The sequence below is a fragment of the Carcharodon carcharias genome, unplaced genomic scaffold (assembly GCF_017639515.1).
Source record: "Carcharodon carcharias isolate sCarCar2 unplaced genomic scaffold, sCarCar2.pri scaffold_967_ctg1, whole genome shotgun sequence".
Lineage (NCBI taxonomy): Eukaryota > Metazoa > Chordata > Chondrichthyes > Lamniformes > Lamnidae > Carcharodon > Carcharodon carcharias.
The window spans coordinates 1-23,545 of NW_024471182.1; the positions used below are offsets into that span (position 1 = coordinate 1).

Consider the following 23,545-nt stretch of genomic DNA (forward strand, 5'->3'; position numbering starts at 1 on the left):
GCCTGAACCTCCAGCGGAAGCCTGCCTGCTCGCTCGAGGAAAGCCCAATCCTTACCTCACGTAGGCTTTAATGCTCATTCGTCCGTCTTGCAGCATCGTATCCACGGTGACGTGGACAGGATTCTGGGCTTCCCGACTGTAATATTCGTGAATGAGGACCGAGTGCTCAGTGATATCGTGGCCAGTAGCAAACCTGGAGAGTAAAACAGCCCGGGTAATTCCAGCTCAGTCCCTCTCTCTCAGGGAGATATCTGTACACTGACTGGTGTCTCTCACTCCCTCTCTCAGGGAGATATCTGTACACTGACTGGTGTCTCTCAGTCCCTCTCTCTCAGGGAGATATCAGTACACTGACTGGTGTCTCTCACTCCCTCTCTCAGGGAGATATCAGTACACTGACTGGTGTCTCTCACTCCCTCTCTCAGGGAGATATCTGTACACTGACTGGTGTCTCTCAGTCCCTCTCTCTCAGGGAGATATCTGTACACTGACTGGTGTCTCTCACTCCCTCTCTCTCAGGGAGATATCTGTACACTGACTGGTGTCTCTCACTCCCTCTCTCTCAGGGAGATATCTGTACACTGACTGGAGTCTCTCACTCCCTCTTTCTCAGGGAGATATCTGTACACTGACTGGTGTCTCTCAATCCCTCTCTCTCAGGGAGATATCTGTACACTGACTGGTGTCTCTCAGTCCCTCTCTCTCTCAGGGAGATATCTGTACACTGACTGGTGTCTCTCAGTCCCTCTCTCTCAGGGAGATATCTGTACACTGACTGGTGTCTCTCAGTCCCTCTCTCTCAGGGAGATATCTGTACAATGACTGGTGTCTCTCACTCCCTCTCTCTCAGGCAGATATCTGTACACTGACTGGTGTCTCTCACTCCCTCTCTCTCAGGGAGATATCTGTACACAGAATGGTGTCTCTCAGTCCCTCTCTCTCAGGGAGATATCAGTACACTGGTGTCTCTCAGTCTCTCTCTCTCAGGGAGATATCTGTTCACTGACTGGTGTCCCTCTGTCCCTCTCTCTCAGGGAGATATCTGTACACTGACTGGTGTCTCTCAGTCCCTCTCTCTCAGGGAGATATCTGTACACTGACTGGTGTCTCTCAGTCCCTCTCTCTCAGGGAGATATCTGTACACTGACTGGTGTCTCTCAGTCCCCTCTCTCTCAGGGAGATATCTGTACACTGACTGGTGTCTCTCAGTCCCTCTCTCTCAAGGAGATATCTGTACACTGACTGGTGTCTCTCAGTCCCTCTCTCTCTCTCTCAGGAGATATCTGTACACTGACTGGTGTCACTCAGTCCCTCTCTCTCTCTCAGGGAGCTATCTGTACACTGACTGGTGTCTCTCAGTCTCTCTCTCTCAGGGAGATATCTGTACACTGACTGGTGTCTCTCAGTCTCGCTCTCTCTCTCAGGGAGATATCTGTAAACTGACTGGTGTCTCTCAGTCTCTCTCTCTCAGGGAGATATCTGTACACTGACTGGTGTCTCTCAGTCTCTCCCTCTCAGGGAGATATCTGTACACCGACTGGTGTCTCTCAGTCCCTCTCTCTCAGGGAGATATCTGTACACTGACTGGTGTCTCTCAGTCCCTCTCTCTCAGGGAGATATCTGTACACTGACTGGTGTCTCTCAGTCCCTCTCTCTCAGGGAGATATCTGTACACTGACTGGTGTCTCTCAGTCCCTCTCTCTCAGGGAGATATCTGTACACTGACTGGTGTCTCTCAGTCCCTCTCTCTCAGGGAGATATCTGTACACTGACTGGTGTCTCTCAGTCCCTCTCTTTTAGAGAGGTATCTGTACACTGACTCGTGTCTCTCAGTCCTACTCTCTCTCAGGGAGATATCTGTACACGGACGCGTGTCTCTCAGTCCCTCTCTCTCAGGGAGATATGTGAACACTGACTGGTGTCTCTCAGTCCCTCTCTCTCAGGGAGATATCTGTACACTGACTGGTGTCTCTCAGTCCCTCTCTCTCAGGGAGATATCTGTACACTGACTGGTGTCTCTCAGTCCCTCTCTCTCAGGGAGATATCCGTACACTGACTGGTGTCTCTCAGTCCCGCTCTCTCAGGGAGATATCTGTACACTGACTGGTGTCTCTCAGTCCTTCTCTCTCAGGGAGATATCTGTACACTGACTGGTGTCTCTCAGTCCCTCTCTCTCAGGGAGATATCTGTACACTGACTGGTGTCTCTCAGTCTCTCTCTCTCAGGGAGATATCTGTAAACTGACTGGTGTCTCTCAGTCTCTCTCTCTCAGGGAGATATCTGTACACTGACTGGTGTCTCTCAGTCCCTCTCTCTCTCTCTCAGGGAGATATCTGTACACTGACTGGTGTCTCTCAGTCCCTCTCTCAGGGAGATATCTGTACACTGACTGGTGTCTCTCAGTCCCTCTCTCTCAGGGAGATAACTGTACACTGACTGGTGTCACTGAGTCCCTCTCTCTCAGGGAGATAACTGTACATTGACTGGTGTCTCTCAGTCTCTCTCTCTCAGGGAGATATCTGTACATTGATTGGTGTCTCTCAGTCCCTTTCTCTCAGGGAGATATCAGTACAGTGACTGGTGTCTCTCAGTCCCTCTCTCTCAGGGAGATATCTGTACACTGACTAGTGTCTCTCAGTCCCTCTCTCTCAGGGAGATATCTGTACACTGGTGTCTGTCAGTCCCTCTCTCTCAGTGAGATATCTGTACACTGACTGGTGTCTCTCAGTCCCTCTCTCTCAGTGAGATATCTGTACACTGACTGGTGTCTCTCAGTCCCTCTCTCTCAGGGAGATATCACTGTACTTACCAGCCCACTATCACCTCGTTGGGAGCGACTTTCTTGTGAAGCTCGTACATGTTCTTGGCAAACTCCATGTCAACAGCCACCTGCAAGGTGTGATAAAAATGAGTGGTGTGGGTCAGCGGATTGTAATGAGGGCAGAGGGTAAAGGAAGGAATTCGCAAGCAGCACTAGATAATGGAGTAGGAGTAGACAATCGGCCCATCGAATGCCTGATATACCATCCAATACAATTACGTCTGTTCTTGGGTTTCAACGCTATTTGACTGCCCACTCGCTATATCACGTGATTGCCCGAGAAACAAAAAAATCCATCTATCCCAAACTTAAATAAATTCAACAATGGAGCATGCAAAACCCTCTAAGGGAGAGAATTTCAAGGATTCACAACCCCTTGAGCGAAGAATGTTGCATCTCAGTCCTAAATGATCGCCCTGTTCCGATCAAACACAATCGCCGCCCCGCTCAATCCAACTACACATGTCGCTCCCGATCAATCCAACTGCACTCGTCGTCTCCGCTCAATCCAACCACACTCCTCGTCCCCGCTCAATACAACTACACTCGTCGTCCCCGCTCAATCCAACGACACTCGTCGTCCCCGCTCAATCCAACAACACTCGTCGTCCCCGCTCAATCCAACTACACTCGTCGTCCCCGCTCAATCTAACTACACTCGTCGTCCCCGCTCAATCCAACTACACTCGTCGTCCCCGCTAAATCCAACTACGCTCGTCGTCCCTGCTCAATCCAACTACACTCGTCGTCCCCACTCAATCCAACTACACTCGTCGTCCCCGCTCAATCCAACTACACTCGCCGCCCCGTTCAATCCAACTACACTCGCCGACCCGCTCAATCCAACTACACTCGCCGCCACGTTCAATCCAACTACACTCGTCGTCCCCGCTCAATCCAACTACACTTGTCGTCCCCGCTCAATCCAACCACAATCATCCTCCCCGCACAATGCAACTACACTCGTCGTTCCCCTCAATCCGACTACACTGGTCGTCCCCGCTCAAGCCAACTACGGTCGTCGTCCCCGCTCAATCCAACTACACTCGTCGCCCCCGCTCAATCCAACTACACTGGTCGTCCCCGCTCAATCCAACTACACTGGTCGTCCCCGCTCAATCCAACTACACTGGTCGTCCCCGCACAATCCAACTACACTGGTCGTCCCCGCTGAATCCAACTACACTCGTCGTCCCCGCTCAATCCAACTACACTCGTCGTCCCCGCTCAATCCAACTACACTCGTCCTCCCCGCTCAATCCAACTACACTCGTCCTCCCCGCTCAATCCAACTACACTCGTCCGTCCCCGCTCAATCCAACTACACTCGTCGTCCCCGCTCAATCCAACTACACTCGTCGTCCCCGCTCAATCCAACTACACTCGTCGTCCCCGCTCAATCCAACTACACTCGTCGTCCCCGCTCAATCCAACTACACTCGTCGTCCCCGCTCAATCCAACTACACTCGTCGTCCCCGCTCAATCCAACTACACTCGTCGTCCCCGCTCAATCCAACTACACTCGTCGTCCCCGCTCAATCCAACTACACTCGTCGTCCCCACTCAATCCAACTACACTCGTCGTCCCCGCTCAATCCAACTACACTCGTCGTCCCCACTCAATCCAACTACACTTGTCGTCCCCGCTCAATCCAACTACACTCGTCATCCCGGCTCAATCCAACTACACTCGTCGTCCCCGCTCAATGAAACTAGGCTCGCCGCTCCACTCAATCCAACTACACTCGTCGTCCCCGCTCAATCCAACTACAATCGTCGTGCCGGCTCTATCCAACTACACTCGCCGCCCCGATCAATCCAACTACACTCGCCGCCCCGATAAATCCAACTACACTCGTCGTCCTCACTCAATCCAACTACACTCATCGTCCACGCTCAATCCAACTACACTCGTCGTTCCGCTCAATCCAACTACACTCGTCGTCCCCGCTCAATCCCACTACGCTCGTCGTCACCGCTCAATCCAACTACACTCGTCGTCCCCGCTGAATCCAACTACACTCGCGGCCCCGCTCAATCCAACTACACTCGTCGTCCCCGCTCAATCCAACTACACTCGTCGTCCCCGCTCAATCCAACTACACTCGTCGTCCCCGCTCAATCCAACTACACTCGTCGTCCCCGCTCAATCCAACTACACTCGTCGTTCCCGCTCAATCCAACCACACTCGTCGTCACCCCTCAATCCAACTACACTCGTCGTCCCCGCTCAATCCAACAACACTCGTCGTCCCCGCTCAATCCAAATACACTCGTCGTCTCCGCTCAATCAAACGATACTCGTCGTCCCCGCTCAATCCAACTACACTCGTCGTCCCCGCTCAATCCAACTACACTCGTCGTCCCCGCTCAATCCAACAACACCCGTCGTCCCCGCTCAATCCAACTACACTCGCCACCCCGCTCAATCCAACTACACTCGTCGTCCCCGGTCAATCCAACTACACTCGTCGTCCCGGCTCAATCCAACTACACTCGCCGCGCCGATCAATCCAACTACACTCGCCGCCCCGATCAATCCAACGACACTCGTCGTCCCCACTCAATCCAACTACACTCAGCGTCACCGCTCAATCCAACTACACTGGTCGTCCAAATCAATCCAACTACACTGGTCGTCCAAATCAATCCAACTACACTCGTCGTCCCCACTCAATCCAACTACACTCATCGTCCCCGCTCAATCCAACTACACTCGTCGTCCCCGCTCAATCCAACTACACTCGTCGTCCCCGCTCAATCCAACTACAATCGTCGTCCCCGCTCAATCCAACTACAGTCAACGCCCTGCTCAATCCAACTACACTCGCGGCCCCCGCTCAATCCAACTACACTCGACGCTCCGCTCAATCAAACTACACTCACCGCCCCGCTCAATCCAGCTACACTCATCGTCCCCGCTCAATCCAACTACACTCATCGTCCACGCTCAATCCAACTACACTCGTCGTTCCGCTCAATCCAACTACACTCGTCCTCCCCACTCAGTCCATCTACACTCGCCGCCCTGCTCAATTCAACTACACTCGTCGCCCCGCTCAATCCAGCTACACTCGCCGCCGCGCTCAATCCAACTACACTCATCATCCCCGCTAAATCCAACTACACTCATCGTCCCCGCTCAACCCAACTACACTCGTCTTTCCGCTCAATCCAACTACTCTCGTTGTCCCCGCTCAAGCCAATTACGCTCGTCTTCACCGCTCAATCCAACTACACTCGCCGTCACCGCTCAATCCAACTACACTCGCCGCCCCGCTCAATCCAAATACACTCGTCGTCCCCGCTCAATCCAACTACACTCGTCGTCCCCGCTCAATCCAACTACACTCATCGTCCCCGCTCAATCCAACAACACTCGTCGTCCCCGCTCAATCCAACAACACTCGTCGTCCCCGCTCAATCCAACAACACTCGTCGTCCCCGCTCAATCCAACTACACTCGTCGTCCCCGCTCAATCCAACTACACTCGTCGTCCCCGCTCAATCCAACTACACTCGTCGTCCCCGCTCAATCCAACTACACTCTTTGTCACCGCTCAATCCAACTACACTCGTCGTCACCGCTCAATCCAACTACACTCGTCGTCACCGCTCAATCCAACTACACTGGTCGTCAAAGCTCCATCCAACTACACACGTCGTCACCGCTCAATCCAACTACACTTGTCGTCACCGCTCAATCCAACTTCACTCATCGTCACCGCTCAATCCAACTACACTCGTCGCCCCCGCTCAATCCAACTAAACTCGTCATCCCCGCTCAATCCAAATACACTCGTCGACCCCGCTCAATCCAACTACGCTCGTCGTCCCCGCTCAATCCAGCTACACTCCTCGCCCCGCTCAATCCAACTACACACCTCGCCCCGCTCAATCCAACTACACTCGTCGTCCCCGCTCGATCCAACTACACTCGTCGTCCCCGCTCGATCCAACTACACTCGTCGTGCCCACTCGATCCAACTACACTCGTCGTACCGCTCAATCCAACTACACTCGTCGTCCCCGCTCAATCCAACTACACTCGTCCTCCCCGCTCAATCCAACTACACTCGTCGTCCCCGCTCAATCCAACTACACTCGTCGTCCCCGCTCAATCCAACTACACTCGTCGTCCCCGCTCAATGAAACTACACTCGTCGTCCCCGCTCAATCCAACTACACTCGTCGTCCCCGCTCAATCCAACTACACTCGTCGTCCCCGCTCAATCCAATTACGCTCGTCGTCCCCGATCAATCCAACTACACTCGTCATCCCCGCTCAATCCAACTACACTCGCCGCCCCGTTCAATCCAACTACACTCGCCGCCGCGCTCCATCCAACTACACTCGCCGCCCCGCTCCATCCACCTACACTCGCCGCCCTGCTCCATCCAACTACACTCGCCGCCCCGCTCAATCCGACTACACTCGCCGCCCCGCTCAATCCGACTACACTCTTCGTCCCAGCTCAATCCAACTACACTCGTCGTGCCCGCTCAATCGAACTACACTCGTCGTCCCCGCTCAATCCAACGACACTCGTCGTCCGCGCTCAATCCAACTACACTCGCCGCCCCGCTCAATCCAACTACACTCGTCGTCCCCGCTCAATCCAACTACACTCGCCGTACCGGCTCAATCCAACTACACTCGCCGCCCCGATCAATCCAACTACACTTGCCGCCCCGATCAATCAAACTGCACTCGTCGTCCCCACTCAATCCAACTACACTCATCGTCACCGCTCAATACAAATACACTCGTCGTCCCCGCTCAATCCAACTACACTCGTCGTCCCCGCTCAATCCAACTACACTCGTCGTCCCCGCTCAATCCAACTACACTCGTCGTCCCCGCTCGATCCAACTACACTCGTCGTCCCGGCTCAATCCAACTACACTCGTCGTCCCGGCTCAATCCAACTACACTCGTCGTCCCCGCTCAATCCAACTACGCTCGCCGCTCCACTCAATCCAACTACACTCGTCGTCCCCGCTCAATCCAACTACAATCTTCGTGCCGGCTCTATCCAACTACACTCGCCGCCCCGATCAATCCAACTACACTCGCTGCCCCGATAAATCCAACTACACTCGTCGTCCCCACTCAATCCAACTACACTCATCGTCCCCGCTCAATCCAACTACACTCGTCGTCCCCGCTCAATCCAACTACACTCGTCGTCCCCGCTCAATCCAACTACACTCGTCGTCCCCGCTCAATCCAACTACAGTCAACGCCCTGCTCAATCCAAATACACTCGCTGCCCCCGCTCAATCCAAATACACTCCACGCCCCGCTCAATCCAACTACACTCGCCGCCCCGCTCAATCCAGCAACACTCATCGTCCCCGCTCAATCCAACTACACTCATCGTCCACGCTCAATCCAACTGCACTCATCGTCCACGCTCAATCCAACTACACTCGTCGTCCCCGCTCAATCCCACTACGCTCGTCGTCACCGCTCAATCCAACTACACTCGTCGTCCCCGCTGAATCCAACTACACTCGCGGCCCTGCTCAATCCAACTACACTCGTCGTCCCCGCTCAATCCAACTACACTCGTCTTCCCGCTCAATCCAACTACACTCGTCTTCCCGCTCAATCCAACTACACTCGTCGTCCCCGCTCAATCCAACTACACTCGTCGTCCCCGCTGAAGCCAACTACACTCGTCGTCCCCGCTCAATCCAACTACACTCGTCGTTCCCGCTCAATCCAACCACACTCGTCGTTCCCGCTCAATCCAACCACACTCGTCGTCCCCCCTCAATCCAACTACACTCGTCGTCCCCGCTCAATCCAACTACACTCGTCATCCCCGCTCAATCCAACTACACTCGCCGCCCCGTTCAATCCAACTACACTCGCCGCCGCGCTCCATCCAACTACACTCGCCGCCCCGCTCCATCCACCTACACTCGCCGCCCTGCTCCATCCAACTACACTCGCCGCCCCGCTCAATCCGACTACACTCGCCGCCCCGTTCAATCCGACTACACTCTTCGTCCCAGCTCAATCCAACTACACTCGTCGTCCCCGCTCAATCGAACTACACTTGTCGTCCCCGCTCAATCCAACGACACTCGTCGTCCGCGCTCAATCCAACTACACTCGCCGCCCCGCTCAATCCAACTACACTCGTCGTCCCCGCTCAATCCAACTACACTCGCCGTACCGGCTCAATCCAACTACACTCGCCGCCCCGATCAATCCAACTACACTTGCCGCCCCGATCAATCAAACTGCACTCGTCGTCCCCACTCAATCCAACTACACTCATCGTCACCGCTCAATACAAATACACTCGTCGTCCCCCGCTCAATCCAACTACACTCGTCGTCCCCGCTCAATCCAACTACACTCGTCGTCCCCGCTCAATCCAACTACACTCGTCGTCCCCGCTCGATCCAACTACACTCGTCGTCCCCGATCGATCCAACTACACTCGTCGTCCCGGCTCAATCCAACTACACTCGTCGTCCCGGCTCAATCCAACTACACTCGTCGTCCCCGCTCAATCCAACTACGCTCGCCGCTCCACTCAATCCAACTACACTCGTCGTCCCCGCTCAATCCAACTACAATCTTCGTGCCGGCTCTATCCAACTACACTCGCCGCCCCGATCAATCCAACTACACTCGCTGCCCCGATAAATCCAACTACACTCGTCGTCCCCGCTCAATCCAAATACACTCGTCGTCCCCGCTCAATCCAAATACACTCGTCGTCCCCGCTCAATCCAACTACACTCGTCGTCCCCGCTCAATCCAACTACACTCATCATCCTGGCTCAATCCAACTACACTCATCGTCCACGCTCAATCCAACTACACTCGTCGTCCCCGCTCAATCCAATTACACTCGTCGTCCCCGCTCAATCCAACTACACTCGTCGTCCCCGCTCAATCCAACTACACTCGTCGTCCCCGCTCAATCCAACTGCACTCGTCGTCCCCGCTCAATCCAATTACACTCGTCGTCCCCGATCAATCCAACTACACTCGTCATCCCCGCTCAATCCAACTACACTCGCCGCCCCGTTCAATCCAACTACACTCGCCGCAGCGCTCCATCCAACTACACTCGCCGCCCCGCTCCATCCACCTACACTCGCCGCCCTGCTCCATCCAACTACACTCGCCGCCCCGTTCAATCCGACTACACTCGCCGCCCCGTTCAATCCGACTACACTCTTCGTCCCAGCTCAATCCGACTACACTCGTCGTCCCCGCTCAATCGAACTACACTCGTCGTCCCCGCTCAATCCAACGACACTCGTCGTCTGCGCTCAATCCAACTACACTCGCCGCCCCGCTCAATCCAACTACACTCGTCGTCCCCGCTCAATCCAACTACACTCGCCGTTGGCTTGGCCTAAATAGCCAAGTGGTTATGGTACTGGGCTTGCAACCCCAAGATCAAGAGTTCAAATCTCACAATGGCAAACTATGAAACAATGTAACTTCATCTGAATAGGAACAGATGGAAACGTGTTTGTACTCGAAAGAGTTACACTCGCCGTACCGGCTCAATCCAACTACACTCGCCGCCCCGATCAATCCAACTACACTTGCCGCCCCGATCAATCAAACTGCACTCGTCGTCCCCACTCAATCCAACTACACTCATCGTCACCGCTCAATACAAATACACTCGTCGTCCCCGCTCAATCCAACTACACTCGTCGTCCCCGCTCAATCCAACTACACTCGTCGTCCCCGCTCAATCCAACTACACTCGTCGTCCCCGCTCAATCCAACTACAGTCAACGCCCTGCTCAATCCAAATACACTCGCTGCCCCCGCTCAATCCAAATACACTCCACGCCCCGCTCAATCCAACTACACTCGCCGCCCCGCTCAATCCAGCAACACTCATCGTCCCCGCTCAATCCAACTACACTCATCGTCCACGCTCAATCCAACTGCACTCATCGTCCACGCTCAATCCAACTACACTCGTCGTCCCCGCTCAATCCCACTACGCTCGTGGTCACCGCTCAATCCAACTACACTCGTCGTCCCCGCTGAATCCAACTACACTCGCGGCCCCGCTCAATCCAACTACACTCGTCGTCCCCCGCTCAATCCAACTACACTCGTCTTCCCGCTCAATCCAACTACACTCGTCTTCCCGCTCAATCCAACTACACTCGTCGTCCCCGCTCAATCCAACTACACTCGTCGTCCCCGCTGAAGCCAACTACACTCGTCGTCCCCGCTCAATCCAACTACACTCGTCGTTCCCGCTCAATCCAACCACACTCGTCGTTCCCGCTCAATCCAACCACACTCGTCGTCCCCCCTCAATCCAACTACACTCGTCGTCCCCGCTCAATCCAACCACACTCGTCGTCCCCGCTCAATCCAACTACACTCGTCGTCTCCGCTCAATCCAACGGCACTCGTCGTCCCCGCTCAATCCAACTACACTCGTCGTCCCCGCTCAATCCAACTACACTCGTCGTCCCCGCTCAATCCAACAACACCCGTCGTCCCCCGCTCAATCCGACTACACTCGCCACCCCCGCTCAATCCAACTACACTCGTCGTCCCCAGTCAATCCAACTACACTCGTCGTCCCGGCTCAATCCAACTACACTCGCCGAGCCGATCAATCCAACTACAATCGCCGCCCCGATCAATCCAACTACACTCGTCGTCCCCACTCAATCCAACTACACTCATCGTCCCCGCTCAATCCAACTACACTCGTCGTCCCCGCTCAATCCAACTACAGTCAACGCCCTGCTCGATCCAACTACACTCGCTGCCCCCGCTCAATCCAACTACACTCGCCGTCCCCACTCGATCCAACTACACTCAGCGTCCCTGCTCGATCCAACTACACTCGTCGTCCCCGCTCGATCCAACTACACTCGTCGTCCTCACTCGATCCAACTACACTCGTCGTCCCCGCTCGATCCAACTACACTCGTCGTCCCCGCTCAATCCAACTACATTCGTCCTCCCCGCTCAATGCAACTACACTCGTCGTCTCCGCTCAATCTAACTGCACTCGTCGTCCCCGCTCAATCCAACTACACTCCTAGAGCCGCTCAATCCAACTACACTCGTCGTCCCCGCTCAATCCAACTACACTCGTCGTCCCCTCTCAATCCAACTACACTCGTCGTCCCCGCTCAATCCAGCTACACTCGTCATCCCCACTCAATCCAGCTACACTCCTCGCCCCGCTCAATCCAACTACACACCTCGCCCCGCTCAATCCAACTACACTCGTCGTCCCGGTTGAATCCAACTACACTCGTCGTCCCTGCTCGATCCAACTACACTCGTCGTCCCCGCTCGATCCAACTACACTCGTCGTCCCCGCTCAATCCAACTACACTCATCGTACCGCTCAATCCAACTACACTCGTCGTCCCCGCTCAATCCAACTACACTCGTCGTCTCCGCTCAATCCAACGACACTCGTCGTCCCCGCTCAATCCAACTACACTCGTCGTCCCCGCTCAATCCAACTACACTCGTCGTCCCCGCTCAATCCAACTACACTCGTCGTCCCCGCTCAATCCAACAACACTCGTCGTCCCCGCTCAATCCAACAACACTCGTCGTCTCCGCTCAATCCAACGACACTCGTCGTCCCCGCTCAATCCAACTACACTCGTCGTCCCCGCTCAATCCAACTACACTCGTCGTCCCCGCTCAAGCCAACAACACCCGTCGTCCCCGCTCAATCCAACTACACTCGTCGTCCCCGCTCAATCCAACTACACTCGCCGTACCGGCTCAATCCAACTACACTCGCCGCCCCGATCAATCCAACTACACTTGCCGCCCCGATCAATCAAACTGCACTCGTCGTCCCCACTCAATCCAACTACACTCATCGTCACCGCTCAATACAAATACACTCGTCGTCCCCGCTCAATCCAACTACACTCGTCGTCCCCGCTCAATCCAACTACACTCGTCGTCCCCGCTCAATCCAACTACACTCGTCGTCCCCGCTCGATCCAACTACACTCGTCGTCCCCGCTCGATCCAACTACACTCGTCGTCCCGGCTCAATCCAACTACACTCGTCGTCCCGGCTCAATCCAACTACACTCGTCGTCCCCGCTCAATCCAACTACGCTCGCCGCTCCACTCAATCCAACTACACTCGTCGTCCCCGCTCAATCCAACTACAATCTTCGTGCCGGCTCTATCCAACTACACTCGCCGCCCCGATCAATCCAACTACACTCGCTGCCCCGATAAATCCAACTACACTCGTCGTCCCCACTCAATCCAACTACACTCATCGTCCCCGCTCAATCCAACTACACTCGTCGTCCCCGCTCAATCCAACTACACTCGTCGTCCCCGCTCAATCCAACTACACTCGTCGTCCCCGCTCAATCCAACTACACTCGTCGTCCCCGCTCAATCCAACTACACTCGTCGTCCCCGCTCAATCCAACTACAGTCAACGCCCTGCTCAATCCAAATACACTCGCTGCCCCCGCTCAATCCAAATACACTCCACGCCCCGCTCAATCCAACTACACTCGCCGCCCCGCTCAATCCAGCAACACTCATCGTCCCTGCTCAATCCAACTACACTCATCGCCCACGCTCAATCCAACTACACTCATCGTCCACGCTCAATCCAACTACACTCGTCGTCCCCGCTCAATCCCACTACGCTCGTGGTCACCGCTCAATCCAACTACACTCGTCGTCCCCGCTGAATCCAACTACACTCGCGGCCCCGCTCAATCCAACTACACTCGTCGTCCCCGCTCAATCCAACTACACTCGTCTTCCCGCTCAATCCAACTACACTCGTCTTCCCGCTCAATCCAACTACACTCGTCGTCCCCGCTCAATCCAACTACACTCGTCGTCCCCGCTGAAGCCAACTACACTCGTCGTCCCCGCTCAATCCAACTACACTCGTCGTTCCCGCTCAATCCAACCACACTCGTCGTTCCCGCTCAATCCAACCACACTCGTCGTCCCCCCTCAATCCAACTACACTCGTCGTCCCCGCTCAATCCAACCACACTCGTCGTCCCCGCTCAATCCAACTACACTCGTCGTCTCCGCTCAATCCAACGGCACTCGTCGTCCCCGCTCAATCCAACTACACTCGTCGTCCCCGCTCAATCCAACTACACTCGTCGTCCCCGCTCAATCCAACAACACCCGTCGTCCCCGCTCAATCCGACTACACTCGCCACCCCGCTCAATCCAACTACACTCGTCGTCCCCAGTCAATCCAACTACACTCGTCGTCCCGGCTCAATCCAACTACACTCGCCGAGCCGATCAATCCAACTACAATCGCCGCCCCGATCAATCCAACTACACTCGTCGTCCCCACTCAATCCAACTACACTCATCGTCCCCGCTCAATCCAACTACACTCGTCGTCCCCGCTCAATCCAACTACAGTCAACGCCCTGCTCGATCCAACTACACTCGCTGCCCCCGCTCAATCCAACTACACTCGCCGTCCCCGCTCGATCCAACTACACTCGTCGTCCCCGCTCAATCCAACTACACTCGTCGTCCCCGCTCGATCCAACTACACTCGTCGTCCTCGCTCGATCCAACTACACTCGTCGTCCCCGCTCGATCCAACTACACTCGTCGTCCCCGCTCAATCCAACTACATTCGTCCTCCCCCGCTCAATGCAACTACACTCGTCGTCTCCGCTCAATCTAACTGCACTCGTCGTCCCCGCTCAATCCAACTACACTCCTAGAGCCGCTCAATCCAACTACACTCGTCGTCCCCCGCTCAATCCAACTACACTCGTCGTCCCCTCTCAATCCAACTACACTCGTCGTCCCCGCTCAATCCAGCTACACTCGTCATCCCCACTCAATCCAGCTACACTCCTCGCCCCGCTCAATCCAACTACACACCTCGCCCCCGCTCAATCCAACTACACTCGTCATCCCGGTTGAATCCAACTACACTCGTCGTCCCTGCTCGATCCAACTACACTCGTCGTCCCCGCTCGATCCAACTACACTCGTCGTCCCCGCTCAATCCAACTACACTCATCGTACCGCTCAATCCAACTACACTCGTTGTCCCCGCTCAATCCAACTACACTCGTCGTCTCCGCTCAATCCAACGACACTCGTCGTCCCCGCTCAATCCAACTACACTCGTCGTCCCCGCTCAATCCAACTACACTCGTCGTCCCCGCTCAATCCAACTACACTCGTCGTCCCCGCTCAATCCAACAACACTCGTCGTCCCCGCTCAATCCAACGACACTCGTCGTCTCCGCTCAATCCAACGACACTCGTCGTCCCCGCTCAATCCAACTACACTCGTAGTCCCCGCTCAATCCAACTACACTCGTCGTCCCCGCTCAAGCCAACAACACCCGTCGTCCCCGCTCAATCCAACAACACCCGTCGTCCCCGCTCAATCCAACAACACTAGCCGACCCGCCCACTCCAACTACACTCGTCGCCCCCGCTCAATCCAACTACACTGGTCGTCCCCGCTCAATCCAACTACACTGGTCATCCCCGCTCAATCCAACTACACTGGTCGTCCCCACTCAATCCAACTACACTGGTCGTCCCCGCTCAATCCAACTACACTGGTCGTCCCCGCTCAATCCAACTACACTCGTCGTCCCCGCTCAATCCAACTACACTCGTCGTCCCCGCTCAATCCAACTACACTCGTCGTTCCCGCTCAATTCAACTACACTCGTCGTCCCCGCTCAATCCAACTACACTCGTCGTCCCCGCTCAATCCAACTACACTCGTCGTCCCCGCTCAATCCAACTACGCTCGTCGTCAACGCTCAATCCAACTACACTCGTCGTCCCCGCTCAATCCAACTACACTCCTAGTCCCCGCTCAATCCAACTACACTCGTCGTCCCCGCTCAATCCAACTACACTCGTCGTCCCCGCTCAATCCAACTACACTCGTCGTCCCCGCTCAATCCAAATACATTCGTCGTCCCCGCTCAATCCAACTACACTCGTCGTCCCCGCTCAATCCAACTACACTCATCGTCCTGGCTCAATCCAACTGCACTCGTCGTCTCCGCTCAATCCAACTACACTCATCGTACCCGCTCAATCCAACTACACTCGTCGTCCCCGCTCAATCCAATTACACTCGTCGTCCCCGATCAATCCAACTACACTCGTCATCCCCGCTCAATCCAACTACACTCGCCGCCCCGTTCAATCCAACTACACTCGCCGCCCCGCTCCATCCAACTACACTCGCCGCCCCGCTCCATCCACCTATACTCGCCGCCCTGCTCCATCCAACTACACTCGTCGCCCCGTTCAATCCGACTACACTCGCCGCCCCGTTCAATCCGACTACACTCTTCGTCCCAGCTCAATCCAACTACACTCGTCGTCCCCGCTCAATCGAACTACACTCGTCGTCCCCGCTCAATCCAACTACACTCGTCGTCCCCGCTCAATCCAACTACACTCGTCGTCCCCGCTCAATCCAACTACACTCGTCGTCCCCGCTCAATCCAACTACACTCGTCGTCCCCGCTCAATCCAACTACACTCGTCGTCCCCGCTCAATCCAACTACACTCGTCGTCCCCGCTCAATCCAACTACACTCGTCGTCCCCCGCTCAATCCAACTACACTCCTAGTCCCCGCTCAATCCAACTACACTCGTCGTCCCCGCTCAATCCAACTACACTCGTCGCCCCGCTCAATCCAACTACACTCGTCGTCCCCGCTCAATCCAAATACACTCGTCGTCCCCGCTCAATCCAAATACACTCGTCGTCCCCGCTCAATCCAACTACACTCGTCGTCCCCGCTCAATCCAACTACACTCATCATCCTGGCTCAATCCAACTACACTCATCGTCCACGCTCAATCCAACTACACTCGTCGTCCCCGCTCAATCCAATTACACTCGTCGTCCCCGCTCAATCCAACTACACTCGTCGTCCCCGCTCAATCCAACTACACTCGTCGTCCCCGCTCAATCCAAACTGCACTCGTCGTCCCCGCTCAATCCAATTACACTCGTCGTCCCCGATCAATCCAACTACACTCGTCATCCCCGCTCAATCCAACTACACACGCCGCCCCGTTTCAATCCAACTACACTCGCCGCAGCGCTCCATCAACTACACTCGCCGCCCGCTCCATCCACCTACACTCGCCGCCCTGCTCCATCCAACTACACTCGCCGCCACCGTTCAATCCGACTACACTCCGCCGCCACCGTTCAATCCGACTACACTCTTCGTCCCAGCTCAATACGACTACACTCGTCGTCCCCGCTCAATCGAACTACACTCGTCGTCCCCCGCTCAATCAACGACACTCGTCGTCCGCGCTAATCCAACTACACTCGCCGCCCGCTCAATCCAACTACTACTCGTCGTCCCCGCTCAATCCAACTACACTCGCCGTACCGGCTCAATCCAACTACACCTCGCCGCCCCGTCAATCCAACTACACTTGCCGCCCCGATCAATCAAACTGCACTCGTCGTCCCCACCTCAATCCAACTACACTCATCGTCACCGCTCATACAATACACTCGTCGTCCCCGCTCAATCAACTACACTCGTCGTCCCGCTCAATCCAACTACACTCGTCATCCCCGCTCAATCCAACTACACTCGTCGTCCTCGCTCATCCAACTACACTCGTCGTCCCCGCTCAATCCAACTACACTCGTCGTCCCCCGCTCAATCCAACTACACTCGTCGTCCCCGCTCAATCCAACTACACTCGTCGTCCCCGCTCAATCCAACTACACTCGCGTCCCCCGCTCTATCCAACTACGCTCGCCGCTCCACTCAATCCAACTACACTCGTCGTCCCCGCTCAATCCACCTACAATCTTCGTGCCGGCTCTATCCAACTACACTCGTCCGCCCCCGATCTATCCAACTACACTCGCTGCCCCCGATAAATCCAACTACACTCGTCGTCCCACTCAATCCAACTACACTCATCGTCCCGCTCAATCAAACTACACTCGTCGTCCCCGCTCAATCCAACTACACTTGTCCGTCCCCGCTCAATCCAACTACACCTTGTCGTCCCCGCTCAATCCAACTACAGTCAACGCCCTGCTCTCAATCCAAATACACTCGGCCCCCGCTCAATCCAAATACACTCTCCACCGCCCCCCTCAATCCAACGTACACTCGCCGCCCCCGCTCAATCCAGCAACACTCATCGTCCCCCGCTCAATCCAACTACACTCATCGTCCACGCTCGAATCCAACTACACTCATCGTCCCAGCTCAATCCAACTACACTCGTCGTCCCCGCTCATCCCACTACGCTCGTCGTCCCGCTCAATCCAACTACACTCGTCGTCCCGCTGAATCCAACTACACTCGTCGTCCCCGCTCAATCCAACTACACTCGTCGTCCCCCGCTCAATCCAACTACACTCGTCGTCCCCGCTCAATCCAACTACACTCGTCGTCCCCGCTCAATCCAACTACACTCGTCGTCCCCGCTCAATCCAACCTACACTCGTCGTCCCCCGCTCAATCCAACAACACTCGTCGTCCCCGCTCAATCCAAACTACACTCGTCGTCCCCGCTCAATCCAACTACACTCGTCGTCCCGCTCAATCCAACCTACACTCGTCGTCCCCGCTCAATCCAACCACACTCGTCGTCCCCGCTCAATCCAACTACACTCGTCGTCCCCGCTCAATCCAACTACACTCGTCGTCCCCGCTCAATCCAACTACACTCGTCGTCCCCGCTCAATCCAACTACACTCGTCGTCCCCGCTCAATCCAACTACACTCGTCGTCCCCGCTCAATCCAACTACACTCGTCGTCCCCGCTCAATCCAACTACACTCGTCGTCCCCGCTCAATCCAACTACACTCGTCGTCCCCGCTCAATCCAACTACACTCGTCGTCCCCGCTCAATCCAACTACACTCGTCGTCCCCGCTCAATCCAACTACACTCGTCGTCCCCGCTCAATCCAACTACACTCGTCGTCCCCGCTCAATCCAACTACACTCGTCGTCCCCGCTCAATCCAACTACACTCGTCGTCCCCGCTCAATCCAACTACACTCGTCGTCCCCGCTCAATCCAACTACACTCGTCGCCCCGCTCAATCCAACTACACTCGTCGTCCCCGCTCAATCCAACTACACTCGTCGTCCCCGCTCAATCCAACTACACTCGTCGTCCCCGCTCAATCCAACTACACTCGTCGTCCCCGCTCAATCCAACTACACTCGTCGTCCCCGCTCAATCCAACTACACTCGTCGTCCCCGCTCAATCCAACTACACTCGTCGTCCCCGCTCAATCCAACTACACTCGTCGTCCCCGCTCAATCCAACTACACTCGTCGTCCCCGCTCAATCCAACTACACTCGTCGTCCCCGCTCAATCCAACTACACTCGTCGTCCCCGCTCAATCCAACTACACTCGTCGTCCCCGCTCAATCCAACTACACTCGTCGTCCCCGCTCAATCCAACTACACTCGTCGTCCCCGCTCAATCCAACTACACTCGTCGTCCCCGCTCAATCCAACTACACTCGTCGTCCCCGCTCAATCCAACTACACTCGTCGCCCCGCTCAATCCAACTACACTCGTCGTCCCCTCTCAATCCAACTACACTCGTCGTCCCCGCTCAATCCAACTACACTCGTCGTCCCCGCTCAATCCAACTACACTCGTCGTCCCCGCTCAATCCAACTACACTCATCGTACCGCTCAATCCAACTACACTCGTCGTCCCCGCTCAATCCAACTACACTCGTCGTCACCCGCTCAATCCAACGACACTCGTCGTCCCCGCTCAATCCAACGACACTCGTCGTCCCCGCTCAATCCAACTACACTCGTCGTCCCCGCTCAATCCATACACTCATCGTCCCCGCTCAATCCACCAAACACTCGTCGTCCCCCGCTCAATCCAACTACACTCGTCGTCTCGCTCAATCCAACGAACACTCGTCGTCCCCGCTCAATCCAACTACACTCGTCGTCCCCGCTCAATCCAACTACACTCGTCGTCCCCCGCTCAATCCAACTACACTCGCTCGTCCCCGCTCAATCCAACAACACTGGTCGTCCCCGCTCAATCCAACTACAACTTGTCGACTCCGCTCACTCCAACATACACTCGTCGTCCCCGCTCAATCCAACTACACTCGTCGTCCCCGCTCAATCCAACTACACTCGTCGTCCCGCTCAATCCAACTACACTCGTCGTCCCCGCTCAATCCAACTACACTCGTCGTCCCCGCTCAATCCAACTACACTCGTCGTCCCCGCTCAATCCAACTACACTCGTCGTCCCCGCTCAATCCAACTACACTCGTCGTCCCCGCTCAATCCAACTACACTCGTCGTCCCCGCTCAATCCAACTACACTCGTCGTCCCCGCTCAATCCAACTACACTCGTCGTCCCCGCTCAATCCAACTACACTCGTCGTCCCCGCTCAATCCAACTACACTCGTCGTCCCCGCTCAATCCAACTACACTCGTCGTCCCCGCTCAATCCAACTACACTCGTCGTCCCCGCTCAATCCAACTACACTCGTCGTCCCCGCTCAATCCAACTACACTCGTCGTCCCCGCTCAATCCAACTACACTCGTCGTCCCCGCTCAATCCAACTACACTCGTCGTCCCCGCTCAATCCAACTACACTCGTCGTCCCCGCTCAATCCAACTACACTCGTCGTCCCCGCTCAATCCAACTACACTCGTCGTCCCCGCTCAATCCAACTACACTCGTCGTCCCCGCTCAATCCAACTACACTCGTCGTCCCCGCTCAATCCAACTACACTCGTCGTCCCCGCTCAATCCAACTACACTCGTCGTCCCCGCTCAATCCAACTACACTCGTCGTCCCCGCTCAATCCAACTACACTCGTCGTCCCCGCTCAATCCAACTACACTCGTCGCCCCGCTCAATCCAACTACACTCGTCGTCCCCGCTCAATCCAACTACACTCGTCGCCCCGCTCAATCCAACTACACTCGTCGCCCCGCTCAATCCAACTACACTCGTCGTCCCCGCTCAATCCAACTACACTCGTCGTCCCCGCTCAATCCAACTACACTCGTCGTCCCCGCTCAATCCAACTACACTCGTCGTCCCCGCTCAATCCAACTACACTCGTCGTCCCCGCTCAATCCAACTACACTCGTCGTCCCCGCTCAATCCAACTACACTCGTCGTCCCCGCTCAATCCAACTACACTCGTCGTCCCGCTCAATCCAACTACACTCGTCGCCCCGCTCAATCCAACTACACTCGTCGCCCCGCTCAATCCAACTACACTCGTCGTCCCCGCTCAATCCAACTACACTCGTCGTCCCCGCTCAATCCAACTACACTCGTCGTCCCCGCTCAATCCAACTACACTCGTCGTCCCCGCTCAATCCAACTACACTCGTCGTCCCCGCTCAATCCAACTACACTCGTCGTCCCCGCTCAATCCAACTACACTCGTCGTCCCCGCTCAATCCAACTACACTCGTCGTCCCCGCTCAATCCAACTACACTCGTCGTCCCCGCTCAATCCAACTACACTCGTCGTCCCCGCTCAATCCAACTACACTCGTCGTCCCCGCTCAATCCAACTACACTCGTCGTCCCCGCTCAATCCAACTACACTCGTCGTCCCCGCTCAATCCAACTACACTCGTCGTCCCCGCTCAATCCAACTACACTCGTCGTCCCCGCTCAATCCAACTACACTCGTCGTCCCCGCTCAATCCAACTACACTCGTCGTCCCCGCTCAATCCAACTACACTCGTCGTCCCCGCTCAATCCAACTACACTCGTCGTCCCCGCTCAATCCAACTACACTCGTCGTCCCCGCTCAATCCAACTACACTCGTCGTCCCCGCTCAATCCAACTACACTCGTCGTCCCCGCTCAATCCAACTACACTCGTCGTCCCCGCTCAATCCAACTACACTCGTCGTCCCCGCTCAATCCAACTACACTCGTCGTCCCCGCTCAATCCAACTACACTCGTCGTCCCCGCTCAATCCAACTACACTCGTCGTCCCCGCTCAATCCAACTACACTCGTCGTCCCCGCTCAATCCAACTACACTCGTCGTCCCCGCTCAATCCAACTACACTCGTCGTCCCCGCTCAATCCAACTACACTCGTCGTCCCCGCTCAATCCAACTACACTCGTCGTCCCCGCTCAATCCAACTACACTCGTCGTCCCCGCTCAATCCAACTACACTCGTCGTCCCCGCTCAATCCAACTACACTCGTCGTCCCCGCTCAATCCAACTACACTCGTCGTCCCCGCTCAATCCAACTACACTCGTCGTCCCCGCTCAATCCAACTACACTCGTCGTCCCCGCTCAATCCAACTACACTCGTCGTCCCCGCTCAATCCAACTACACTCGTCGTCCCCGCTCAATCCAACTACACTCGTCGTCCCCGCTCAATCCAACTACACTCGTCGTCCCCGCTCAATCCAACTACACTCGTCGTCCCCGCTCAATCCAACTACACTCGTCGTCCCCGCTCAATCCAACTACACTCGTCGTCCCCGCTCAATCCAACTACACTCGTCGTCCCCGCTCAATCCAACTACACTCGTCGTCCCCGCTCAATCCAACTACACTCGTCGTCCCCGCTCAATCCAACTACACTCGTCGTCCCCGCTCAATCCAACTACACTCGTCGTCCCCGCTCAATCCAACTACACTCGTCGTCCCCGCTCAATCCAACTACACTCGTCGTCCCCGCTCAATCCAACTACACTCGTCGTCCCCGCTCAATCCAACTACACTCGTCGTCCCCGCTCAATCCAACTACACTCGTCGTCCCCGCTCAATCCAACTACACTCGTCGTCCCCGCTCAATCCAACTACACTCGTCGTCCCCGCTCAATCCAACTACACTCGTCGTCCCCGCTCAATCCAACTACACTCGTCGTCCCCGCTCAATCCAACTACACTCGTCGTCCCCGCTCAATCCAACTACACTCGTCGTCCCCGCTCAATCCAACTACACTCGTCGTCCCCGCTCAATCCAACTACACTCGTCGTCCCCGCTCAATCCAACTACACTCGTCGTCCCCGCTCAATCCAACTACACTCGTCGTCCCCGCTCAATCCAACTACACTCGTCGTCCCCGCTCAATCCAACTACACTCGTCGTCCCCGCTCAATCCAACTACACTCGTCGTCCCCGCTCAATCCAACTACACTCGTCGTCCCCGCTCAATCCAACTACACTCGTCGTCCCCGCTCAATCCAACTACACTCGTCGTCCCCGCTCAATCCAACTACACTCGTCGTCCCCGCTCAATCCAACTACACTCGTCGTCCCCGCTCAATCCAACTACACTCGTCGTCCCCGCTCAATCCAACTACACTCGTCGTCCCCGCTCAATCCAACTACACTCGTCGTCCCCGCTCAATCCAACTACACTCGTCGTCCCCGCTCAATCCAACTACACTCGTCGTCCCCGCTCAATCCAACTACACTCGTCGTCCCCGCTCAATCCAACTACACTCGTCGTCCCCGCTCAATCCAACTACACTCGTCGTCCCCGCTCAATCCAACTACACTCGTCGTCCCCGCTCAATCCAACTACACTCGTCGTCCCCGCTCAATCCAACTACACTCGTCGTCCCCGCTCAATCCAACTACACTCGTCGTCCCCGCTCAATCCAACTACACTCGTCGTCCCCGCTCAATCCAACTACACTCGTCGTCCCCGCTCAATCCAACT

At 55.8% G+C, this 23,545-nt stretch overlaps 1 protein-coding gene across 1 annotated transcript in view; it reads right to left on the reverse strand.

Annotated features, from left to right (window-relative positions):
- Window positions 1–55: 55 nt before the first annotated feature.
- The window catches only part of eif3f (eukaryotic translation initiation factor 3, subunit F), a gene marked incomplete at both ends in the record, with an annotated part of 68,157 nt that continues 44,667 nt past the window's right edge, over window positions 56–23,545 (reverse strand). Inside the window, 2 exons of the mRNA XM_041182652.1 lie at window positions 56–193; window positions 2,810–2,889. Of these exons, the coding sequence (XP_041038586.1) occupies window positions 56–193; window positions 2,810–2,889 (218 nt within the window). The remainder of the gene's footprint in view (window positions 194–2,809; window positions 2,890–23,545) is intronic.